General features: G+C 41.0%; 1 protein-coding gene across 1 annotated transcript; it reads right to left on the bottom strand.

Moving 5' to 3' along the window:
* Nucleotides 1–26: 26 nt before the first annotated feature.
* LOC135483803 (retinal homeobox protein Rx1-like) lies at nucleotides 27–27109 on the bottom strand. Its single transcript, XM_064764851.1, has 3 exons — nucleotides 26588–27109; nucleotides 15531–15742; nucleotides 27–2294 (listed from the first exon to the last, which is right to left on the bottom strand). Exons 1-3 carry the CDS (start codon nucleotides 26880–26882, stop codon nucleotides 1824–1826), a joined length of 978 nt encoding a protein of 325 aa, XP_064620921.1. The 5' UTR covers nucleotides 26883–27109; the 3' UTR covers nucleotides 27–1823.
* Nucleotides 27110–27647: the final 538 nt, after the last annotated feature.

Raw genomic sequence — 27647 nt, 5'->3', positions numbered from 1 at the left:
GAAACACACAGTTTTGAATATTTGCTTGTATTTTTAACATGAAATATTACAATACATCACACATACACTGTACAGGGTCGTGGTATCTCCCAGAACAGCCATGTCAGGAAACATTTCTGTTCTGGAGAGTGTCGCCGAGATATGCTCAGTCAGCATGCTCTCGAACCAAGTTGCATTCAGGCTTTAAACAACGTATTTATTGATGAAGTTAAACATACAATGCACCAAAATATATAAGGCATATTTCTAATGCGCCAAACTGAAGTTAAGATTTTGCAAGATGTTGTCACCTTAACCTTTTTCGTCTACCAATTTTTCAAATCATCAAACTCTACGAAAACACAAAAAAATCCCGTAATTACTATTATGCACATGTACATTGTACATGTACCTTGTACAATGATATAACGTTGTACCAGACAAAAGCACACTTTAAAATGTACCTAACCTAAACCATATTCTTCTTCATCTACTCCATTTACCACCGCACCAACAAAGTAATATAAGGATGGATTGATATGTTTTGTATACTGAAGGCGGTGAGGACGAACTAGTGGACACACACCGTTTCACAGGCAATCGGGCAGCTTTATCCGTTCAAGTACATATAGTGACAATCCCATGTTACAGCCGATGCACCGCACGAATTATTGTGATCTAGCCTGCCATCGTCCATTGCATCATCAATGTTTCAAAAAACTGTGAAATTATGTTATCTTGTGGCATTTCGAATTAGAATATGAGATTCATCGTCAGTTTTAAAACGTGCGGAAGCAGTTTTCCAAACTGAGCTTTGCCGAGTCAAATCTGACTGCGAAACGATCACATTCAGTTCATTCTAAATTGAGTTCGTTTCGGACGTCATCATAACAAATGTACAGAATCGTGTCATATCCCAGTCGTAGTCATGCTAGTGCCAGTGAATCATCAAATTCCTACTAGTAACGAGGATCTTGTCGTCTTGATTATCAACTATTTACAACTTTGAATCATATTTTATGTACATGTATGTACATGTACTGGTACATAAACCTACACGATCATCACCTAAAGTTTATTTCTATTCGTCATCGATTTGCATTCCCTGCTAAAAACTAGCTGTGCGCAGTACCCTTAGTTCCATGATGCTGCGATAGGCGCTGTTTTGAGGATCTGTGTCCGCACTTCGCGTGAATTCATAGTTATAAGGTATTAATGCGTATATTTAAAGTTGGTGAGATTTGATATTTCGCCAAGCCTTTCATTCCATTAGATTACTGGAAAGTATGATAGCCATTTGAACCTGAACTTTAAACAGCGCCTAGCGGAGGACAATGGAACCAGCGTACCCGGGCCAGCGTAATGGCAAGATAGATTTGATTAGCACATTCACATATTATACTGAATTGGTAAAGGATCTATGAATGCTAAGGTACAGCAATGACAGCCACACTCATACAGTCTTTAGTGTATTTGTATGCAGTGGCAGCCTTTATTGGGGGGTTTTATCATTACACTTGCAATACAAACATCCATCTGAATCAAGAAGTTCTAATCGCAGTTAGATATTGAGACATATGTCGGCCCAGCAAAGCTTGTAATAATCGCTTCTTCTTTCCGCAGAAGTGACATTGTCGTTTCTCATTTAGAGGGACAACAGCTGTGTATTCTCTTTGTAGAAAGATTCCAAATGCTCATCTCATCAGTAATCTCTGAAAATCGTCAAAGATAAAATGTTTTGCACGATTTCAAAACCAGATATTTTATCCTGAATGTGGGCTCGAAATAATTGCATTAGTCCCGTGTTCATGCCCTATTATATGAAGATGAATGCCATTTTTTGCTCAGATTGCAAAATTTGTCTTTAGTTTATCGGCAAAAACCATTTGATTGTACTGGCCAGGGAATAGTCTGTGTAATGTTTCCATGTGTTCCCGTGCCTTTATACGCAATGATGCGATACTCGTATTCCTTGGGTCGTTCTCGTCGAATTTTTGACCCACTGTCACTGCGGGACTGCTGACCGGTATCGACATTGACTGCTGCATTGTCGGACTTATGGCACCGGCACTACTCGTTGTGGGAAAGTACGCATTCGGATACCCTGAGGATACTGATGTCAAAAATGACGGAATGTTATTCGAGGAGTTGGCGATAGGTGGCGTCATCCATGGGTCAAGCGGAAGTCCCGAACTCAAACCACTTCCGCTTCTTGGTGAAAGGGAACTCATGGGATAGTTTTCGTTTATCTTTAAGGCGCTGCTCTCTAGCTTTTCCTGACGCCGCCATTTTGCCCGTCTGTTTTGGAACCATACCTGGAATGCACAAAACGAAAATACGTTAAAGAATTATTGGTTGATTTTAAGTAATCTAAGTTCAAGTTACGCATCTGTTTTCTTCGAAATCAGAAGCTGAAAATCAAACTGAAGCGTGGAAGAAGGCATTAGGAATTTTATGATGTTGTCACCTAGATCATAACGTGGCTTGTTGGTACAAACTGCCCTGGTGAGCGAATGAGTAACTGGAAAATGTTGACCAATCAGCGAGTTTTGCATCTACAGCGCTCATTGACCTTCTGGTGATTGTATCCATTGATAAACAATTGGCACAGCCTGCTGTGCAGCTTAGCCTAACATTGATACCAGCCGTTGATATTCAGAGTTCCTCCAGGGTGACGTATTGTGAGGAACGGCGTTGAACTACTTGGATCCACAACAAAATAGTAGTCTACTTCCAAGTACAAGTGACGCATGGTTTGCCCTCTCTGTGTTCCAGACAACGGTGGTGTTATGCTGGTTACATGATACAATGACAGCAGGCAGGGGTTCGCGTGTTTGTCTTACATTAATGGATGACAACAATGGGCAATTTCCAAATAAAAAGTTAAAGTTTGGTTAATTAATTCGCTTTCTTTGTTATCTTTGGTGATGAGTTTTCATCCAGAACATTTTCGATTTTGCAATACATACATGTAATTTGTGATCAGAATTTGATTCGATAATACTGGCATTATTGTCTAAAACATGGGAGCAGGGAGCCATGCATGTAGAACGCCACGTGGGCATCAAAACCGAAAACGAAACCTTACTATCCTCCCAATTAATAAGTAATCAAATTGAATCCTCAAATTGAAACCACACCCTGTAATTTTTCAATCACAACAGGAGAATTTGTCACACCAGGACTTCTCCCCGGCCGCGGGCAAGACGGCCAATTATTCCAGTTGAGTTCCGAATCACAGCCTCTCGCCCTGTTTCAATGAGAAATAGTTCATTGTTTTCCAGAGAAACCATTGAGGAGTATCTCAGACGTGAACTTTCTTTACTTCAGCCATTCGAGTACCCCGCCCTCGTATCATGCCCATGTCGCCTGTCTGCCGTCCCCGCCAATTCAACCATGGTCATTTCCATTAACTTGGCACCTGTTCCAGTGATATCATTACCCAAAGTCCACTTGTCATGCTGGATTTTCACAGCCATTTAGCTTGTGTTTAATGAAATGTTCAAACTGCCCTGCTGCTGCCTTTTACCTATCAGGGCTAGTGACAGTGCAAATTGTATAATCTACATGTACGTCCTTTCTCTTGATGTCTATCGCTCAGAATGCAGGCGATTATTTTTGTTGCAAAAAATGACAAATTAGAATAACAGCGAGTATTTAAAAAGGTTGATCTTCGTAGTCAGTAAGCATATATACTAGACCCCCCCCCCCCCCCCATTTGGAATCCAGCGCGCTTCGTTGCGTAATTCGTGCCTAAACGAATGATTACTGAGATCTTCCTCCAAAGCGAGACCCAAGAGGGACGTGGTTGGTGTAAGGTGATAGGGGGCATCCTGGACTAACATGCCATACCAGTCGCTACAATAAACAACTCGAATTTTTAGTTCCAGCCTCACCCGAAATCCACCCCATTTTCCATCTTTGTTCGTTTTAAAATGACAATGGCTGGAAAAAACGAGATCGAAGGGGGACGTGGTTGGTGTGAGGTAATAGGGAGTTTTTCGTTACGGAGAAAAGTTGGTAGCTTTAAAAAGTAAAAGGATTGTCATTGAATTGTCTTTTACGCCAAGGACACCAAAAGGATGCTACCTCTTGAAAATAAAGCAAGGACCTCACGCAGTTAGTACAAAGCGGCAGATGGAACTTAATAGTTATCCCCGGGCTCAGCCTCTCTCTTGGCGAATTGTCATCACTAGCCCCTGCATTTCTAATCACTACGAGGAGCAGTTGACCCATGACACCGCCCATGTCGATGATATCAACGGGGTGGATAAGTCCCAAGACAAGGAGACAGCACACTGCGGATATCCTCACAGGTGTCAAGGAATTATCCATACAATTGAAGGAATTACGAAGGTATTATCAATACAAGTGGTCATCTTTGTCCGACAATTATCCCCAAATCATCTCAGCGTTGTCATTCGGAGTCCCCTGATTAGAACACGAACTCCTCCAATTAGAAAGCCTTGATGGAAAAATTAGATCATCTTCATGCACAATGGATTTTAATCAGGGATGCTCAAGGGGGATAATAACTGAAGTAGTAAGGGAATTAGAAGACGCAACTGTCTCTAATCTCATTTGAGGAGAATTTGGCTTCTTGAGAAACTGTCAGAATAATTTTTTTAATCTATTCAAATTTATCCGCTTCTAGAAATACCAAGAAAAAATGCAATCAAAAACGAACGTTTTTGTTTTAAAGTATGAAATTATCATCGATGGTGTTACCGGTAGTAGTTTCGCTAGCAATTGTACAACACATTCATGTACTCAGATACAATGTACAAGCTAGTACCGCCAGTACCGCGCGGTACTTCTAACTGGCCTGAGATGCGCTCATTATATAAGTGCGTAATCTCGAGCGCTTAATAACAAAGGACGTGGTTTTGATACAGAACTATGTTCGCTAAAAACAAAAAACGACGGTCAGAAAATCAGTATGCAACTCCGCATCCATGGAAACAAAAGCCAAGTCAGAGAGAAATAGGATTTGCCGATCGTCAAACTAATTCGGAATGACGCTAAGAAATATCGAAATGAAAACGTACTAGGTCTCGAGAAAGATTTGTACTGACAAGGATTTTAAGTCATTTTAGGTAGCCTAAACGAATTACTGCTTGATGGGGCTAAGGAGATTTCGTGTCCGACATAATTGAGTCGAATCAAATGGCTTTCGCTGAGTGACAGGCTGAATGCTATCAGATCAGGTGAGAGGGAAGAGAGTGGAGAAGGAATCAGTGGTACCAGCGACATCGCGGCGTAATCCGAAGCCGCTGGGGCAGGGAAAGCAATGGTAAGGAGATTTTATCACTGTCCGTCAATGGGCCGGCGAGCCAAAGACGAGTTAGTGAAAATTGGCAAAGATCGTAGGCAATTGTGGCTTGCATGTCTAAATGGTGTCGGGAGGCCTAGGCCACGCATTATTCCAACGTGGTTTAGAGATTGACTCAACATTGTGGTCGGGGGTAATTGTGGCCTAAAAGGAGCAACACTGGCACCATGTCTCCTAGCATCGTGTTTAAAATCAGTTAATTGCCGGGGTCATTGTTGGCGATAAATGGACAAATCTTTTTCTAATTTTTGACAAATCAAATTCATCGTCCAGGCGGCCATTAAGATAATGTTTCCCATCGAAAAGAGCACTCAGATTTTGTTAGATTTTCCAGATATGATTGTCGAATGTCGGCCTGTCCTGTTATTAAGTTCGGCGTGTAAAATATGTTAAATGTTTTGTTGAATTCGCTGAGAACTGAACAGTCCCTGATTTTGAAGTTTCAGAGAATGTAACAAAGGAAAGAGCCGGGTGGTTCGACGTATCTGATCAGTGTTTCGTGATGTTAAAAGTTGTAATCAAATAGCACGATTCGCCAACCGAGAGGCCAGTACAGATTATGAAAGTCATTCCATGACAGAAAATTGGTAGTATCCGACCAATAATCTACTTTATCCAATGCCCTCTCCTTGTACAGAAGGAATATCTAAAGAAGAAGAAGAAGAAGAAGAAGAAGTCTGCTAATTGATCAAAAGTTGCTCATAACTCTGGGTTACTGCAAATTAACTTTCAATTGATTGACGTCCTGGAAGCCGCACTGCGGCACCATACTTTGAAGCTTCAGCACCATCATTGAATGTAAACGCAGAAACCAGAGTCACGAGATGAGAAGAGATACACTTGATAGTGCGATTTGAAAATGTCAAACTTCATACTGTGGTCGCTGAAGCGTGTTTGAAGAGTCTACGTTTAATCGTAATTACTACAAATTACAATAATTGCATGGATAATGGGGTGAAATTGTTAAGAAAAGATTCAACTGAAGGTAAGTCGACCGTAGCACGGCTTTTACAGAAGCGTTTGGGTTCCTTTGCCACTTTGGCACACCCGAGGTCGGGACAACATGACTGGCGATGGACAGAGATTACTATGTACACAACGCCAGTGTGTTCAAATCACAATTTTGACGAGTCGACACAACGCATGATAAACGCTGAATAGGAGAATAAAAGGAGTGCTTTCATGCTATCGTGTACAATGATAAATAATTATGAATGGAATTAGACTATTTTTTGTCCTCTTTAACAGTAAGTTGTCAACTGTTACATACAATGGGAGCATCTCTCTAACTTGACAAGTGCCAGGAGAAAATTACGATCTGAATGAACGTTGTATGGAAACTTACCGAAATGGCCCATTTGAAGTGTCATTCTTGCCTTGCTTATCTAGGTTTGATATTGCCGGTACTTAGATAGTTGAGGATGACACGCTGTGCTTTAGAACTGTCATCTTTTACATACATTTCCCTCTTGGGGTTCGACACAACAATGCCATTCCTACAATAACAGTTCTCACTGAGCAACTCGCACAGAGACATGATTGGGGCCAAATATCCTGGCCTATCTTGCCAATAACGGTGGAATATATACCTTTTAACTGGATTTACAGCAATATCAGTCTTTAGAAAACTCAGATCGCTTTAATTGTGAGATGTTAAGCTTCAATATAAAGGTTTTGCACAGATCATTATATGAACTATTGATAAATTAACCAACAATACAACCTGGCAATTTTAGTAAAGCAAAAAATTGGTTTATCTTCAAACTTTTTTTCCCCAATCATGAAACATGTTCAGCCATGTTGTCTTGTAAAAGTCACCGAGTTCGCCGTACCACCTGAGGACTGTCACCGAACGCAGGCGACGCCCGTGTCTCAAGCACCTTCTCCGCAGCTGATTACAGTATTTCACACCGGAGAAGCGCGAAGAAAGCCTGTCAGCGGACATCAGACTCATTCGGGGACCGCGTTAACCAGGGCTGAAGCTGCCTACCGGAGTGATGAACATTACCAAGATTTAATTTGTAGAAAAGAGAAAGGCACATCAGTTCAGCTGCTCCAGTGTTAATTGGCTCGTGTCTATCACCCCAGGCCAAATTGTTTTATTAATTTGTTTCATTCGTAATTATCGGGATGAATGACTAGTTTATTAATTCTTATTCAGGGCTTTCAAAGCGAGTAACAGCTTTAAGCAATGATGGATACACCGGGTTCGTTCTCCAATTAGGGACCTTTCATACTAGTATACCCAAATGGCAATTATTTTCAGTTTCTCAGGAGTTTGTTCGGCGGGGCAGAATAAGACCTTATTAGACATTTGAAACGTGTCTGTTCAGAGTTTAAGGTATCAACTCGTATGGAAAATCGTATTACGAAACGATTTAAAAACTTAATAGCTCGATTCACTTTGAAATTAATTATTGTTTGTGATTTGGGACTAAAAGGTCGTATTGGTCGTATGAAGTCGTATGAAGTCGTATGAAGTCAACCTAATGCGGGCCTAAAGATGAATTCTAAATGAAAGACAGTTAACTATTTCAATTAGTTACGATTACTTTTCTGAATGTCGCCTATCAACTCGTGGGCACTCATTGTAAACCAGAAGTAGATAACGTCGTTTTGACGAGAGACATTTTGTGGCACCGTAACTCTGACATAGGAGGATAATTATCTTAATTAACATTCGTGTTATCCAATAAAACGGATTACTTGAGATGTAACCAGCAGAATACAGAAAATATCAATAGTAAAGACGTATAGTAAGGACACCCTCATCATCTCCCCCAATTACTATACGCTGCAAATATGAATGAATTTCGTTAAAATTGACACGGTAGTCATCGCTTGAGTCAAACGCAATTTTCAAATTATGCAAACTAGAATCTGTGATGACGTGCCGTCAAAGACCATCAGAGATGGTCCGTATCCAGCGCGTAATCACCTAACTAGAACTTGCCAAAGGCCCCGACCATAATTCCATAACAAACAAAATTACTTGCATTGGGCTTGGCTAACCTTGTTAGAGCATTTATGGGATAGAGACCGCGGTTGTCAAACCAACTTGGTCATTTACTATTAACTTATCAATTTACTTATTATCTCTTGTCTGGCGGGCTTTCATCTTTCAATCCCCCACGGGCGTAAGAAGCCAAACCACCTTAACATTTGCCTCTGGAGAGCAAAGACATTTTTCGATTACGCGCTAATGTGCAAAAATCCTGCTCCCATCAGCCAATTAATTGAAACATCATTGGGCATAATTTCCATCCGACATGTTTATATTTGACGTCGAGCTAATACGGGCAAATAAGATTCCAGTAAGGTAATGGTATTTCTATAATGTTGTCTCTTTCCATTAGCGACGGTTATGAAGAACGCAGCCCGCGGTATTGATAAGGCACGAGGGCGAAAGACGTTACGGAGGTCCTCAAGCGTTGTGTGGTGAGCTAGCGTCGCCTGGGATTGGTAAGGTGTGGTAGATTCTTTTTGACGAGCCATCAACTATCAACTGAGAACAAGTCGTCTAATTCCTACAGAGCACACTGTTTATGGAACACGCTGACTGGCCAGTTAGATCGTTTCGTGTCCTTTTGTATTCTCAAAATTGCTTGAAGTAATGTTGACATATCCCTCAGGAAGAAGAAAGCAAGGTCATAACCATCAGAAAGTACACTACGCTCTGACCAGGTAAAGGCCATACCGGTGAGGAGATAGACTACACTCTGACCAGGTAAAGGCCATACCGAAGGAGATAGACTAAGCACTGACCAGGTAAAGGCCATACCGAAGGAGATAGACTAAGCTCTGACCAGGTAAAGGCCAAGCCCCTGCGGAGATAGACGCTTATAGACCCGGTCATACCTATGAGGAAAGGGACGACGAGTATGAGGGTACCCATTAGAAGCGCAACTCCTTTTCTGACCAGTTCGCTCTAACGACAAGCTGCACTCTACCTCATATTAGCTTTAATGACATTAACTGATTAATACATTGCGCTGATTACGCGTCCTAATTCATGTAATCTTAACTGATATTGGAAAATTAGCTGCTGATTTTGTCGAGGAATTAGGATCGGTTGGTGCAGGCTAAATAATCGAGTGTTTGTAGTGGTTATTTCATGCTTGAAATAAAGAGGAGCCCAGCAAAGTAAATTAACGAAAGGTCTTAATGTTATATTAGCCACAATCTTTTTATGTAACGGATTTCCATCAAACCTGGCTTGGTGTATGCTTTCACATAATCCAATTTTTATGTCGCTCCATTTACGGAGCAGGGTGACAGAAGTGTTAATGCAGTTATGAAGGCTTATATCTGATAATCCACAGAGACAGATGAGAAAGTAATCTGCTCGGATAATCAAGAATTGGAACAATGAAGAGAAACAGTTTCACTTGCAGGAGGTAGAACTAAACGCATCTGGTTTTTATGGCCTTAAAGTTGTATCAACGTCCTTTCTAAAACGACTATCTGCCGCTTGGAGCTGTTGTTCTTTTTTGGAAAATAGTAGAAAAAGAAGAACACATTTTCCCTGGAACTTCTTAAACCCTAACGAAATAACAAAACAACGTACATTACGTTTTTGGCCCCTTACGTTTGCAGTGAAAAGAATAAAGGCCTGGTCCTACGCGGTCTATTGTCTTCAAACGAAGCCAGCTCGCACCTAAATTCCGATTGTTCTACTGTTTCTATTGTCTTCAAACAAAGCCAGTTCGCAACTAAATTCCGATTGTTCTACTGTTTCTATTGTCTTCAAACAAAGCCAGCTCGCACCTAAATTCCGATTGTTCTACTGTTTCTATTGTCTTCAAACAAAGCCAGCTCGCACCTAAATTCCGATTGTTCTACTGTTTTATCAAAGGGTTACCAGGGCTAAATTTGATAACATCTACCCCCAATAAAACAGCTTTCATGGGGGTCGATAACGTAATGCATCTGGTTTCAATGAACCGAAGTTGTTACGTTTTGCGCATTGGTGCTGACATTACATTTCGATATGGTGTTGTGTTTTTTGACGAAATAGTAACCAACTTTGTAGGTCTCCTCTTCTTAACCTTAACGAACAAAACATTTGCTCGTGACAACCTCGACCACTTACCCTGCTTCGTCCCCAGCAAGACGAATCATCCCCGTCTTCAACCCGAGGTGAATTCTCATTAATCTGCACCTCCAATTAACATGGGATGCGCCGAGTAGGGCCCAGACATAATCTAATTACACACATTTTATGCCTAGTTATCCAGCTCGTTTACCACTTTGAAGTCGAATTTCCTCGATTAGCGCTGTATCAGGCACGCTTCTGTGAGGTGCTCTTTATACGTAATTGCCTAGACCTTATAAACTCAGCGTGGTTTTTCATCTGAGAAGAGGAAAAAGTTTCCACAAATTGCCACCTTGTTACCAACAAAATATAGGTTTGCTATGTCTCCAATTCTTGATAATTTTTGTTCCTATCATTAAGGTGGGGAGGGTAATTCCCTTACTTTCGCTGGAATTACTCAGCCGTTATCGTCTGCGCAGCGGCTCCTATTATCATCTTGATTCTATAATTCTATTTAATAATTTCGTGGCTAGCAGAACTAATGAGTTAGTTAGGGAATTAGGCTATAACGGGCGTTGGACAATAACGCGATCATTCGACTGCGATGAGACATTTCTTGAGATAAAAGGATGATCGGATATATTGAGGTTCACTTTCCGTGCGACAGTCTGGTAGAATATGTGAGTACTGGGATGCAGATGACATGACAAGAATGGTGTAGGTATCCAGTATCGCCTATATGCCATTATAGCGTCTTGAATACGGGATCACTGAAGTATAGATAGTTGCAGTATTATTTTTTGCCATATCAGCGAAAATATGAAAAATTGGTGAGCAGGATTCGTCAGTCATTGCTTTCACGTGTGCATCCGCATGCGCATCCGTACTACAGCGCTAGTACCTGAATGTACAATAGGTTACATTCTGCCATTATGTAAGGAGGTGGGTTGTTCTCAACTTCGTCAGTCCCTGTAGCTTCCATCAGTTTCTCTCTTAATCTATCGTGAGGTCTACTTTACCAAACACACAGGCAATATAAGGGGTTACCAAGTGCACTGCCATCGATGGAACCAAACTACTTGTGTTCTTTTTGAATAATTGAAGAGAATGTACAGTGGATGTTAAAATATGCACTTTTCAATTAGATTATTGTTGGGTATTTGCCAGTCATAGGTTAGCACGCCTTGCCTAATCAGGATCGATACTGATGATTGATAGATTGATTGATAAGTTGCTGTCGATTAAATATATTGCAACATCCCTACTTCGGTACCTGAGAACTATTAAATCCTATATGGTATACGCATGTAAGGGGTTTTATCACTTCTCCACTGTCAAGAAGGTCTGGTAAAAAGGCTCAGTGGTGTTCGCGAGGATGTACCACGTGTATATTAACTCCACTCATGATTCTTGACTGTTTGAACGGTGTGGGCACGGTGACTGGAACGGGACATCCCAAGATTGATCGTTTTTGAACATGAAAAAAATCTTGAAATATCTCGATCGATGGAATTAGTATTAGTGACTTATAATCTCGGGCGATCGAGATATTTGAAGATTTTTTTTTCATATTAGCCATCGTATGTCATGTATGTGGGACACACTGTCGTCGAGACTCCCGTCTACCGGGTTGGCGACAAACTGCCTGCCTCAGTGCCTGCACTGGCGGCAGGTAACTGAGGTCAACAGAGTACCTTCAGTGCAAACGCATTTCAAAAAGTGACGGTCAGACTCAACAGGCCACATCAGAAAACATTCCTATTGTTTGAAAATGTTTCTAATTATTCGCGGCATAACAAATGCAGATTACGTAACAAAAGAATAGGAAAGGAAAATATATATTGAATAACTTAACGGAACAATTCATTGTTTTTCTATACAATAATGATCACATGAACCGATGGATGGCTTCGATAACGAAATGTCCTGGGTACACAATTAAGTTGAAGAGGCTGAGTATGTAAGAGAATGGCTGCCGTTTCCCTGTTTGACACTAATAGTGCATAAACAATGGAGTGCATTGGGATTAGTTACGCTATGCACCAAGGAGCACAAGTGTATGGGACGTGCTGATCCCCTGAAGCAATTAAAGCCTTCGCATTGTCCTGAAAGCAACTTGGGGATTTGAACATACGCCTTTAATTGAAGAGTCTTATAGATAGTTAGTTTGACACTCTTTACTCTACACTTACAATTGCACGTTAATGTTTTTAATATAATAAGGAACGCTTGTGGAATTTGAAGCACTATTGTGGAATCGTTTCGATTAAAGTAGATTAGTCAAGGAGTTGTAGAAACGAAAGACATAGTTCCACATACATTTGTGACCAGTGAAGGTATCAACTTCTGGCAGTGCGACTATCGTCAGCAATGCATGGCTATTGGGCTCGCAAATGTAATTTGATCCTCAGGGCACTTTGTCGACTCGCCTCCCATAGTCGTCTGGAGATACAGGCGGGAATACTTGGCTACAGGGTTTCGACATTTGGCCCTAAAAACAAAAAATAACCTTCACTCTATTCAAGACTTACACCAGATTGTGGGTTCGAATCCTATAAACATTTTTGTGTATATGTAATTAAATACATAAATAAATATGTAATGGGAAATACCAAAATGTGGTTGCTTGTTGTATTAAGCCTTTAGCCACAATGAGCTTGGCTTAATATTGTTTTTAGTAATTGATCAATTGGTCGAAGGAAAATGTAGTTGTACAAAGTGGCGTGTAGAGATATGCTAAACTTTATCAAATTCGATATACTGTGGCAATGCATAGGCCAATGTATAGAGGTGTTGGAGCTAGTTATTTTGAATCAGACTACAACAAAGTTGAAAATATTATTGTCGAAGTTAATAGGTGTATGATCTCAGTAAAACATTTGTAAATAACCGTAGGATATTTTAAAGTTTACTTTGACCAAGCTTGGGACCTGTTTTTGTCCCTTCATCCCACCCTGACCCTCATAATCGCGTTGTAAGCCTTACGCCACCAATAAGTGCACAATGGGGACTAACCTACTTCATCGAGCAAATATTCTTTCCCAATCAGCGAAACATTGCTTTAGCTGACTTCCCGTTTCAATTTAAATGGATAAACCGGTATTTAGCGCAACAGTACTTATGCTTGAAAATTAATGAAAGGGTTCACAGGGTACTAAACATGCTAAATAAGCTAGCGTGAGAAGGCCCGAAGGGTCAAGAACAGGCGTGAGAAGTGTCACTTGTGTGCTGAAGTGCGTAAAGATCCCACTCTATATCCTCACTTTGACAGTTAGGCACAGTGCTTTCGGTATTTGGGTAGTTATGTAATGTGGCCATTCTAAAATAAGAATGTGATTACAGCAAAGTGAACGGGGAATATCTTCTTACGCGAAAAAATGAGTTACCCGAGTCTTGTCCCCGAAAGTTAAATAAGTGTATGTTAGTTGGTGATCTTTTGGCCTGAGGTTAAAAAAGCAGGGTGTGCTGGCTAAAAAGCAGAGTTGTGCCAGCAAGAACTTTCAATTTTATGCACGATGAACTGCGATAGCTTTTTGTAGAATGCTTCTGCTGATGATGATGACGCTGCTCTGCAAACACTTCCAAATTACCAAGTTTGTTTCAGCCAAACAGGCTCGGACGCTTCAGGCTACATGGTTGTTTGGAGACAGACCACGGGAAAACGCTCTGAGCTGTTTCCATCGGATGTCAGTCGTATCAGATCGCGAGGAAGAAGCTGGTGCTGCTGATACTAAAACCTCCCATGGTTTGACCCAACATACACCCAGCAAGCTTCAGGCAACATGGACGCCACGGGAAATGCGCTTTGAGCTGTTTCCAATGGGTCCCAACGGTATCTTAGGACCCGAGGAAGGGCTCTGACCGTTTAGCCCCAAGTTGGACTGAAATCATTCTCAAAGGCCTGAGTTGAATTTTGTGCCAATTGTTTGCGGTTGATGTTCCAAAAAATCTCCCGTTTGGCGACAGCCAACAGCCTGGCATGCCTGGAAAGCTCTAGGCTACACGATTGATGCCGTAGACCACGAGAAAACGCTCTGAGCTGTTTCTATCGGATGCCTGTGGTATTTTAGGATACGAGGAAGGAATCTGTCCAAAGCCCCAAGTGGCGCTGAAATTCCTGAAGGTCCGTGTCCCATCCAAGCCCTATAGGCATTTTACCTAAGGCGAATTTCAAGTCTGTCAACATCCCAATAGTGGCATGTATCACAATGGCGTTTAGAAGATAGGCATATCGCACAAAGCGTCTTGTTAAAGTAGGACGATATGGCTTTTGAGTCCGGGTCATGGTACTCGGATGTGAGAGGTTGCCGTTAACTACACCTCGGGGCATTTTGAGCATTTCAATTACGCACTGATAATTATCACCCGTACCCGTAGGGTACTAAATACCGCAGAGGGCCCAAGGGTCTCCCTTGTTCCTATCCTGGGTAAGGGATCATAGCTGTTTGTTCATCATTGAGTATGAAAAGGCAAATTCCATCGAAGATGAATCGAAATACTGACACCCTAATTAAATTTTAATGCATTCTGGACAGGTTCTTAACTTGACGACAAACCAGAAATCCGTCACATCAGTCTACCCTGAAGCACTGATTAAAAGATTACCCCCTCTTGAATCCATGTTAGAATTTCGTCTTTAAAATGTCAAGCAAACAGTTAAAGTCCTCTGAGATTTCTAACTTTACGTCAGCCTTCCATTAAAAGCCACTGCGTCTCCAGTCACCTCTTTGCCATTAAAGATACATGACGATTATTTCTGTACTCTCATGGGTGTATTGAAGACCACCGTTAGGTCACACGCCATGTGCTGACGAACATTACACGCGATGTTTCTACTAGCGTATGGTGCAGTAATGAAGGATTTTTGGTATGTTGTTTTTAGTGATAATGATAGTCTGTGCGGAATTCTGCCCATTATAGAAACCTGTGAAAATAAGCGTGGGCGATCAACAAGTTCAATGTATTGTTCAATGCATGTTGTGACGCATCTTTATAACGCCCCAAAAGACATTTTCCACTCGATTTTACAGAAATCTTACAGAAGTAACTCGCCCGAGAAACCTGCCTTCTTTTGTGAACGGAAACATTGCTCCGGATCAAAAATTAAGTTTAGATGATTGGTGACTTTCCTTTCGACCAATCTTGTGTCCTTCCAAAGAACTATCGATTTCAAAGAATGCTTACCTGAACTCTGACCTCTGGCAATTGCACCTTATTGGCCAATTCCTCCCGACTGTAAACATCCGGGTAATGTGACTTCTCAAAAGCCCTCTCCAGCTCATGGAGCTGATATGTCGTGAATGTGGTTCGATTTCTTCTGTGTTTCTTTTTAGGTTGTTCGTCTTCTCCGCTCGAATTATTGGCACCATCCAGCGACTCTTGGTTCAAACTCTTGTCTGTAAAAAGAAATTGGAAAACAATTTTAGAGCTATGAACGTATTTTAGAGTTAGCACTTTCTAATCTCAAGTAAATAGTAAGGCATGACAATGCGATGCCATCTTCATAACAAAACTAATGGGTTTGTGGTGCCACATCGCCACAGAAAGGGAAGCCTTCTCTATCATCTCTCTAACAACAAGACTTCTGAAAATAATAAAAGGTAAACACAGGCCGAAACATTTCGAAAATAAAAATGAAAAAAGCACTCGATTTGATCATATTCACACAAGGTTTAATGCCGTATGAAGCGGTCGCGCAGCATCGAAAGTTGTTCATTCTTGTCATATTATGTAACTGCGGGCTAGTGCAGTGAGACTGATAAATGCATTTGATGCAAATCTACTATGCATTATCATGACTTAGAAATCACCGACATATCTTGACAATACGCCGCAGTGGCAGACTGGTTCATAAACTCACTTATCTCCATTACGGTGTCGCTGGTGAACACTGGGAGATGGTAAGCCACAGCCTCTTAAACGATCGTCATTAACTTGTTCTCTCTTTGTGGCTACATTCAGCTCAATATAGCCTCGAATCGTGTACACAATAGCAAGCTAAATGAGTGTCTTATTCGATTAGCTTGCCAGTCTCTAGAGGCCCATGACTTCTGTGCAGATGAAAGGTAGAGCAGATGGCATGACGAAGGGAGGTAACTTTTCTCTCCCGGGCAGGAAGAGTTGGTGTAGAAACTCTGTACACCGAATTCTGCAACCCGGAGGCCGAGACACTTGAAAAACAATGGCGTTGGCAGCGCTGCGTGGTTATTGATAGTTCAAAGTGGAATGGACGAATGTATCGGCATATGTGATGGTTATTTCCTTCGCTCTGTGGATTTAATCTTTGTCGTGTATTTTAGAAACTCTCTGCTGTGACGACTGACGTACTTGGTGCTGTAAAGGTGTTTCTGAGCTGACTCTCTGGCCCTAAGAACTTTTGTAATATATCATCACTTTTTATTAAACTGTTACCAGCAAAGAGGGATATTACATTAACATTATTTGATCAATACATTTTATAATCTGTCCCGAAAGATAGATTATCAGACCCCCTTCGACGACATTAATTTATGCCAATAATCAAAGTAAGTAGACATTGGTAGTCTTAAACGATTAAGCAGAGACACACCTATACATGTAAATCCATTGCATTTCGGCACTAATAAGAGTATTTTCAAAACGAATAAACAAATAATCTTTCGGAATGAGTTCGAACGAATTACTATTACCATTTGAAATGGACAATTTTATATATCAAAATGTGTACATAATGCACTTAATACTGTGTGCATAGTTCATATTTAAGTAGCCAAGGATTGGATCTATGACGGTGAAAGTAGCTTACAAAACGATTATCATTTACTGAAAAACATCCATCATCAACAAAGGCGCTGAGAAAATCCGATAGTGCAATTATTACAAGCACCTTTCAGCGGTCATGGCGCACAATTGAGCATTTTTTTATTTCTCCAGCACGAGGTGAAATGTTTTGTGTCACTGAAATGATAATCCGGACATTTTCTACATATCCCAAAGACATTGGTAATACCTATTATTTACCCGATAGAGAGGACAATACGGCAATTATAACGCACTCTTCAACGCGAGCTAAGCTCAGGAGAAGAAGTAGCGCAGTTCGTCAGCCAAATCTGATATCGTTCACTAAGCATACACTTACCGGCTTAACCCTCCGACAGACTTAAGCGTACTGAAGCACAAAACTTGATAAATAATGCATTTATATTTTCATCTCTTCGAAAATGTAACTGACAATAGTTCTGTCCATCAGTTTCTTTGCAAACGCTCAACATAAGTAGCTTTATTAAGGAATTAGAGCCAGTATTTTGTCCGTTTTAAAGTGGGCGAAATCGTGATTCCCGCGGGTGAATATAGTCCACAGTAAAGAGGACGACAGCAATTTGTGCTTTAATAATATACCGTTGCTGGAGGTGATGTTAGAAAAGGAGAGTGTCCTATATCTTGTAAATGTTAGGCTAAGATAAAGTGGCTGATAGGCCTTTTTAGTGTTGTCCGCTGTCGTCTGCTTCGCCAAAGACAAATCACAGTCAGTTCCTGATAATCTTGTGCGTGATACGAGACAAACTGTAACACAGTACATTCATGCATTGCATAATTAATATCAGAGATGGGTTTCAAAATTGATACTAATTAATGATGACACAAAGTGCGGTACCTCTTAATCACTTGGGATGAAATCGACAACCTTCTAATTACCCAGCAGACGACCATCAAGTCGATCAGATTCAGACCAGTATAGTAATCTTAGCAAGCTCTCACGAAAATGATGTTTCGTGTGAATTTGTGAAAAGTTGGCTGACCCTAAGCGGCTTATCTTTGGTCGCCTGATCACAACGAGAAACCATTAGAAAATTATTAGTTAAGCGGACTTAAGCTTGCTGGGGAAATTGTGTGGTACTCTCTCGGGAGTTGGAACTCACAACGGAATGGAAACACGCTCGCTGGCTATCAATCTGTTATTACTGAACCTCGTAACGTTTTACTCTTCTTTATGTCACCAGTAGTAGTATGGATTGCGGCTCTTGGACCAACATGCGCTGCTGCAGTATGACTAAACGTGGAATGTTTTGGTGTTTTTTGAGATTTAAGCAAAGTTCTCTGCTGCCCTTGTTCTTTGGCATTCCAACCATTTGAACACATTTTATAGATCTTCAGGCATACGAGTCATTTAACAAAGATAAAAGCTGTTACACAACTTGAATTCTTCACTAAAGTTTTCTCGTCTTCAGACATCCGACAGTGCAATATCACCAAAAAGCGTGTTATCTTAGCAAAACTAGATTTTTCTACTTCATATCTTCAGACATATTGATACCTGGTGGATAACGGCGCAGCATGATCAATGAAAACGGCGTTAGTAGTAATTTTTTCGTCGAGAGGATAGCATGTATCTTTATGAGGTTACTTGGCGAAATGGCGATCAAATCCCACGTTTGATATCGCCCGATGCACTCCTTCCTTATACTGTAACCCCACCTCCCAGGTCCTCTGGTGGATGACAATGGAGGAACTTTGGGTTGTTTCGCCTGTTTGTAAACTAAACGCTCCAAGTTGGTATCCTTTCATCGCGACTACTGAAGTGGGTTTGTATACAAACTTTGGAAGGAAGGACTCTGCTGGTTCGATTATGTTTCAATAGACTGTATTAAAAGATGATAGGTCTAATCGTGCTTACAAATACCAGGGAGTGCAAAGCACGGGGTGTGAGATTCCCAGCATGTTATAAAGGAGGTTTCCCTTGATCAACAGGGACAAACCCTTCCCGTCTCCTCCCAACATCTTTGTGAATACATTTTCATAAAAGATCTAATTAAAGTCGAGCACCGCCAGAAATCAATTCTAAGGGCATATTAACAAACAGAATCTCGACGCGAAGAATATTTGAGAAGTCCATTACGGCAATTGTTTGGTGAAAAGGAACTAAACACTCTAATTTCAGCGACAACACACTCTTAGCTCGTCATACTTAAAAGGAAAAACTACGTTGAAAACCATCTAGTCAACGTGATGGTAGAAAAAGCAATTATATTCTGCTTACTTGATAACCCGCCATGCCAGCGGTACAGACGGCTTTATGATGTTTGTAACACGAAGGAGGGGTCGAAGAAGGGCACTACACTAAGAGCACCTTCAGGAAGAATTGCTATTGAGGAACATTTCCTTCTTGATGAGAGACTGTCCTCAAGAGAAAACAAGGAAGGACTCTAAACAATGATTATTTCTTCAGCAACATATCCACAGAGACAAAACCAATTGATGTCCATTACCGGAAAGAACAACTGCAATATCTTTAATTGCTGAAGTACATGATGGGGTTCTTTCATTGTGGAGTGGCTACACTTCTATGATTTCAGAGATGGGACACTAAATTAGTTAAGCAGGCTAAAGCCATGATGTGCAGCATTCATGACGAGAACCAGGTTGCAGCACCATTGAGATAGGTAGACTTTGACATGGTAATTTTGGGAGGGTTGGATTCGGCAGTGATGGTTCGTCTTGCCCGGGGCATCGTTGCAAGCCATTGCTACATGGGAAACCGCCAGAGGCATTTTGGCCCCAAGAAAGGATCATAGCGGTGGACCATCTGGTTAAGTTAATGACTACCACTACATTATGATGGCAAGATTGAGAAAGCTATAATACACACACAAAGAGGCTAATTGGGCCTGGTAATGATGGTGCAGGGTGGAGATTGGAAAACGGCTGCATAGGAGACGCGGATACGTTACGAGAGACTGCGTCGTTTTCGAAGGACCCCTCTGCCTCCTGGACCTTTTCAAGATGGACAATATAGTCTAGGGTGGGGAGGGTGGTCCATTTTTCTCTAAAATGCTTTGGCTGCAGAGAAATAATTGCAATTAGGAAAAAGATTGACGGGGCAGTGCACTCTTGAAAGTGCCTTCAATCAATTCGCTAAAGTACACGCTGCGTTTTTTTAATCAAACACGTGATTTTGAACTAAGCTGATTTTTTAACTTGGCGTGTGGTGTCGGCTACGAGATACCATGTCAAGTTGTCAATGGATCTATGCTGTGGTTAGTGCAGTATAGGTGCCTGCTCTTTATTCAGTGGTCGTGAGATCATCCACTACGCTAAAAGAACTGAAAGGTTTCTGTTCCTCATTTGCTGATTTCTGTAACCCTGTCGTCGTGGATTCGAACGAAACAAGTCGCTGTACTCATACAAGTGCGTGAAGATGTGGAGTGCTTCTCTATCAGTCAGTGGTGTGCATCAACTTCCCAAGGCAGAAAATTCTAAGATGGTCACTTTCTTTCAATGCACACGGACCTCTTCTGTGAACATTATCTGTATTCGATCTACCATGATTTCCGAAAGATCGTTTCAGAGCACAGATATTTTTCCATTTGGCTTGTAGGCTGTACTGGTGACTGGCGTATGAAAATCAGTACCACGAAAGATGGTAGATAAGAACCAACTTACAACCGCCTACAAATTAAATGGCGATCTAAATGGGCGATTTGCGATAATTGAAAATACAAACAGGCGAAATTGGCGTGCATTATATTGGCAGATGGCCGCGTGATGATATCAGTATCTGGCTGTCCAACAAAAGACCAACCCAGTCACGGAATCCCACAGTCTTGACAAAGACTGGCCGGGCTGATATGTGATTATCTTCACAGATTGAATGGCATCATAAGCTTATAATAAGAGGAAGATGGGCATTGAAGCTGCGTGATACTATAGGTGCTCCAATAATGTCTTCGAGTTTGCGCAGGGAGTAATCACGCAGTAGAAGAAGTCGTTACGGATACTGTCCAGCCCACCCCAAGAATGGTGATTCTACTGTGCATCGAACATACTTCGCAGTACAGTTGACCCGTCAAGAGTTTAAATGGAGCATATCTTAAAGTGTATTTCAATACGACTTGACCCAAACAGACACACATCTTTAAAGACAGCAGCACAGAAAGCGCGAATCTGCTTCGAGTGAAATTTGCCACGATCAAGCGACAACTTGGTTAATCAAGTTTCAAGTCATCTTGACCAGAAATCGATATACATTGTCTTCAGTAGTGTTCGTGATTCCATGTTTTAGTTAGGGTGGACATCTTCACCAATCAATTACCACAAAGCAACGATTGAGTGAGGTACTGATCTCAAGAAATCTTAATCTTGCCTTTCGACAGCACCACTTAATGATCAAGAATGACACAGACCTAACCGCCCAACCAGTGCCAATTTACTTTAATTTCGTAATTGTAATAATCCGAAATCGTGATCTCTGATTGACATTAGGAATTGTCGCAGTGATTGGTGATTAAATCTAGTTCTCATGATTTTATTGCTTGATTTCAATATCGAAAGTAATGAGAAGATGACAACGCCAACGTGTGTTTCGACTACATGTAGCAAGAGGTATACGGTATATTCTATAGAGATGTGCAAGTAGACCTCAATCTAAATTGATGATTTCTAAAGAAGCAGCGCGTGGATAATAACATGCGTCACACAACTGGCAACTGTATTTTAAACATAACTCTTGGCAGTGACGGCTTTTTCGATGTTGGGCCGATGATATAAATCATGTCACTGGTTGTATACTTAAGCCTATCTAACCAATGACCTGACTTATAATCCGGCCGAACCAACATTGAAAAAAGCACTGCCAAGAGTTATGTTTAAAAATGCAGTTACCACTCCAGCATTAGTCATGTCAGTACCATAATATTATAGTCAGAAATGACTGGCGGAGTGAAAGTCAACGAGTTACGTCATGGACACCCTCCACGATGGGCTTGCCCAGAGCCAGTAATCATCCAGCAAATCAGCTGAATTAACTTCCTTAAAAAGCCATAACTCAATTGCCCCGCCTTTCACCTGTGGCCATACTTCATGCGCTTCCAAACTGGCCGGGACATCCGCGTACAGAACGCCACAGGGAAAACTCAGCCAACGATTTGGTAGCATCCCGCACTTATCAGCTATTTATAACATAGGACATATGTCTTCACCCCCGGCTGAGACAATTATGGCGGGTGGCCGCATGGTGACGGGATTCCTTAATTGGTCTGAGATTCTGATAACTTGAGATTTTAACTGCACTGTAGTGTGAGTCAAAGCTCTAACTGGACTGGAAGTTACGTGAATCTAAGATATTTCTGCACTATGACTGTGTGAACCGAATGTCTACGCATCGACTATAGTTCGAGATTTATCCAGCTTTCTAGTCTCATCATTCGAAAGAGTTCGTACCAGAAACTTGTACGGATTTTCGTTCTCAATTTGTTCATACATGCACATTATAGACAGCAAGAGCGAACAGAGCAAGATCTCGCGAGATCAAGTTCGTGTGTAATCCTTCCACTGAGCATGCGCTGTGTGCTTACCTTTTATCGCCATCAAACGGATCACTTGGTCAATTTATTTCAATTAATTTCCTTAATTGCCAATTACTGTGAAGATGGTGTGACGTCAAAGATGATGAGACAGACGATGCGTTCAGAACACACCTGGTTGCTTAATCAATTCGGTGACAGAAAATCATGCTAAGTGATGCGAAATATGACAATGTGATGGCGAAGGTGGTGATTTTGTCACTTTGGTTGCAGCCAACTGTCAAAGGTGTCCCATGGGACCTTTCTTCCACACTTTGAGGCCATGTTATATATTATGACTATTGTTTTATTTTCACTTTTTGTCAAGATTATGACTTCTGAAGATGGACCCCTTTTTAAATTTCAATACAAAATGTATGCATCAAAACAAGAAACTAGGAGTAGCGTTGCTTCAAATGTATAGAGATCTTTGACAGTTTGTCAAAGATCGCATTTTGCCATCAAGACAAGGGGATATCATCCCCATTGGATCCTTTTGGACTCCATCTAAATTTGGTCCGTATATCTCAACATCGTGTTAATGGGTCCGGCCGAACTTCCATGAACCAATCAAGGTCGGATTGATTAAATGACAAGATGAGGGCTCCAAGGGACGTTGAAACGATTCGATAATGATGTACCACCAGGTAACACAGGTTAGACCCTTCAGCTTTAATCAGGGGCATTATCTCGCCACCCAAGGAGGATGTCCCAGGCCAGAGATGAACGGACACCGCCATGGGCTATGGGGAATCTCTGTTGAAATGCTGGCCAGGCGCCCTGGGCGATACATAGTGATGGACAGGGGACAATTAACGTGAATAGGCGCAGCATCACAGGCCAACAAGCGGAGTAAGAAGATCTCGACACCACCTTCAGCACAGGAAGCGTATTGTCTCCAAATGAACATCCCATTTAAAGGCTTTATCTTGTGGGTACATCCTATTTACCGCATTATCTCTTTGCTGTCCCATGTAACTCAACCACCGTTAGTCCCGTCCTAAATTCCAGAAATTAGAATTCGGCTTAATCTGAAAGGCGGTTGGGAGTTTTAGGCCTGAGATATTTGAATTGAATGAAAGCAATGCAAGGTCCGAACTTCTCATTACCGTTCTTGCAAACCCATATCTTATCATTAATGTCATTAATTGGTATGACAGAGAGATCGTGAACCTTAGCTGAGCAGGAAATGGTCAGCCTACCATTCAACAAACGTTTAGCAACTTGTTTGATCTCGTCTGAGACCCAATTTATCTCTAAAAATCCCCTATCGGCAGAAGTGCTAGGCTGTTCATGTTTCGGTAACATAGTATTTTTGTTCTTGATGTATATTTTTGGTGATACTATTATGAGCAACAATTATTAGTCTTTGACCTGAGGAGATTTAATATTGATGATTGTAAAGTCTACTCTGATAATTATGTGACAAGTTACCGTACTACCACAAGTGCGTTTGGCAAGATCAGCCTTTTGGCATCATTCATCACTCATTTCCTGATTTTTCACGGTTTTTTTTTTTAGGAAGGGCTGTGATATTTTTGCCATTGACAGTTACACAGCACCAGTCAATGATGGGCCTCCAACATTCTGGGCCAAAACCCTTTCTGTAAAATTTGATGCATCATATTATTGGTTGTAACTCCCCTACCCCATCTATGTGGTACCGGTACTCGTTCATTATATTGCTTCACGTTATTACCAAGTTTACCAATAAACTAATATAAATGTACGCGAAATCGATGAAAGCTGTTACTGTACATCAATGTTGAAGTGGGATAGGATCGAACCGGGGATCGAACAAATCACATCTTACAACAACTGTGAGTTACGTTGTCGATAAATACCAATGATATTCCATGTATAAATGAGGGAATGTGTGCAGTATGGGTATCGTTTCTGTTGCCATATACCATTATCTGTAATGAGCAGTGGACAGTCTGTTTTGAAACTGTGATACGGTTTGGTTTAGAGCTGAAGAAGGCAATCAAGCAATTATCGAACACTTTCACCAATAATTTTGACAATGGCCGTGAAACTGTCGGCATTTTAAAATGTGAAGTCTCTGTCATAAGTCAGTGACAGCACCGTTGACACACTTCAGCTAGCAACGACTCGACAACAGTAAAACCTAAATCATACCCCATAACATGAAAGGGCAATTGATGAGTGCACATATTGGTTTGGTTGACACAAATTGTTTCCATGTTTCGAAGTAACTGTGAAACACAAGGTCTTGACGATGCTTCCAATACCTTATTTATAAGGTTTTACCACCAACAACTACTTAATAGCCGTTTCGAAATCTAAACTTTGCAGTTGTTCACCCTTGTGTCGGAAAATATTAGAAATATGATGGTGAAGCTGTAATAGAATTGTACAAGTGTCCTGCAATATTCTATATTGTATATGATACATGATGTTTGCTAGTATTAGTCAACTAGATACATGTACAAAAAAAGAACTGAATCGGTTTTACAAGGCAAACATCCTGCGAAAAAAGATTTTAGAACCACTATTACCACTGAGTCACACGAAGCGTTGGTCTACCGCTTCGAGATCAACAAATGTGGTGTCTTGACACGTTTATCACAGTTTTAAACAACAACATCAATTTGGTGTCATTGTTAGCAACAACTTACTATGATCCTGCCAGCTGATGGGACGTGACTCACAGCCGGGGAAGCTCTTTAGGTAGACGTCTAATCATAAATATGGTGAAATAATTTGGAAGTCGATGACACTTCTGGACAATTAGTCCACATAGTTACGTAAGAAATTAATATCCTTGCAAATCTTTTGCAAATGGCGTTACAGCAAGTTACACGTTCAAAAGTACTAACGTTTGTATTTTCTTCGATATTAAAGAGCTGCAGCGCCAACGGTCAGAAATATACAAAAAGTAGTCCGCACCACAGGAAGATAACCAGCCATTCGAACAGGTACATTATGTATACTGTACATGTATCATAGAAAACCGCAGATTCAGCATGACATCATCATTCTTGGAGAAATGAAAAAACTGAAATAAGACGAACAGGCCAAGAAGCAAAACAATCGATGTTCGATAGCTGCAATCTGTGCAAGAAGAATATGCAACTCAGAGATTTACGTTCAGCCTCCATCTTGCTAGAAGCAATGCATGAATGTATTCACGGTACAATTAATGATGTTGCTGTATTGTCTTTTATATGATTCTACATATCGTAGAATCTGTATTCTTGTCCTTGGAAATCTTCTCGGCAGCTGACTGATATGTATTCTAACTTACGTACATTAACTCTACAGTTTCCATATGAGGTGTTCAAAGAACCTTACTTCAATTAGGCTCAAACTTTCGTGCAAATTTGATTAAACACTTTTCAGTTGTCGATGCAGAGTTGATGTTGTTGATCAAATTTTTGCGTAAAGTATATTATAATATTTTTCGATCGCAATGTAGGCACCATATTCAATAGTCACTGTGTACTAAATACTATTTCACTGAGAATTTGCAGTCTGAACTACTGTAATAGCACGCAACTTTGGGGATGGATTCGTGAAATACATGTACATGTACATGTATATGACAATCTAAAATTACCAGAAATGTATTGTACATGTCGTTGATACATTGGGTTTGCAACTGTTGGTACAACTTTTGCACATTCTTAATTCATGTCATACACCTTCAGAATGATATGTATGAAATATGTGGCCAGCATACCAACATATAATATTCAAAACTGCTCTATTATACGATGATTCTAATTAAGTCATTAAATTCAATTTCAAGATGAGTGTTGTCATTTTTTATATTAATTTTCTCACCTGGCAAGATTTTCTGTGACATAATGTCTTCTCAGTGCCTGATGAGCACATCAATGACAATTTTTCAAGGTCATTGTCGTATTTAAGTAAAAAAAGCTTTAAAGAATATCCACTTACCCATCATCTTATCGTCATCCATGATGTCATCCTCTTGAAGCCGGCTATCTCTCCTGCCATCTTCATCAGGGTCTGAAGACAGGCAGAGCGCGTTACCATTACTTCCCATGCTCATGGTGGGCCTATTCTCGTGGCTATTCCGTACCTTCAGTCCAAGGATAGCGTCAATGCTGTGCGTAGCTTGGTTGTTCCCTGAAGTTACATACGCCCCACTCGCGTCATTGGTCGTGATATTGCTCTCAGTGCTCAAACTTATATTATATTGTAATTGCATATTGGCCCGAGAACCATTCATTGCCCAGTGTAGCTTCTTAGAGCCCACTATACAACATTAAAGTAGTCCTGTCCAGTGAATCGCAAATATCAACACAGTGTGAGGAAGATTTTGTCTCCTGATGTGACAGTTAAGGCAGGTTGACCATATCTAACCCAAAGTCCCCCGTGGACCCCGTTTTGTTTAAGACTTGCCTTCCAAAGTATAAACAATTATCGTAAGAACGAGCATGGCACTGGAGCTAACGAGGGAGGCGGATCCTTGACAAATCGGACCAATCGTGCGACTCGCATTAGCCTGTCACAGCCATTAATGGCGCATTAATGGTTTACAAGCTTGGCTTCACCGGGATAATAGAATCATAGAAATAGCGTTTCATATTATGGACTGTATCAAAACAGCGATAGAACGTGAGAGGGAATTCTACCTACATTAGTAAAGAGACTAAATGAGATTAATTTGTGCCTTAGGTGGGTTAGAATTGTGGTCTTTGCTAACGAGGTACCACAACAAGGGAAAGGCTGGTTATTCTTACAGGAAAAACAAGAGTTTCAGACCCTTTCTGTGACCTCATGTTACGCCCAAAGTTAGGCTACCCTTAGGTCAATTGGTGCAGAACGCGATATTTCCAAACATCGGATAACTTGTGCTAATGATTATTGATAGCTTTGCGTTAAATAATTAAGGAGCTACAGCGCCTGGTTGTTTTATGTGTTCCGGTGGTCCTGGGGTTTCGTTGTGGTCGTCGCGGCCGAGTGGAGACATTAAACGAAAGTCGATGCTAGC

This window comes from Lineus longissimus, chromosome 2 (assembly GCF_910592395.1).
Source record: "Lineus longissimus chromosome 2, tnLinLong1.2, whole genome shotgun sequence".
Lineage (NCBI taxonomy): Eukaryota > Metazoa > Nemertea > Pilidiophora > Heteronemertea > Lineidae > Lineus > Lineus longissimus.
The sequence above is the reverse complement of the archived record's forward strand: the minus strand, read 5'-3'. Positions and strand labels throughout refer to the sequence as shown.

Excerpts from the sequence above, each read along its gene's own strand:
- LOC135483803 (XM_064764851.1), bottom strand. The coding sequence starts at position 26,882 with ATGAATGGTTCTCGGGCCAATATGCAATTACAATATAATATAAGTTTG. Across the intron at positions 15,743-26,587 it reads GGATGACGATAAGATGATGG|ACAAGAGTTTGAACCAAGAG; the intron begins GTAAGTGGATAT and ends TTCTTTTTACAG. Across the intron at positions 2,295-15,530 it reads TGCCAGAGGTCAGAGTTCAG|GTATGGTTCCAAAACAGACG; the intron begins GTAAGCATTCTT and ends TGTGCATTCCAG.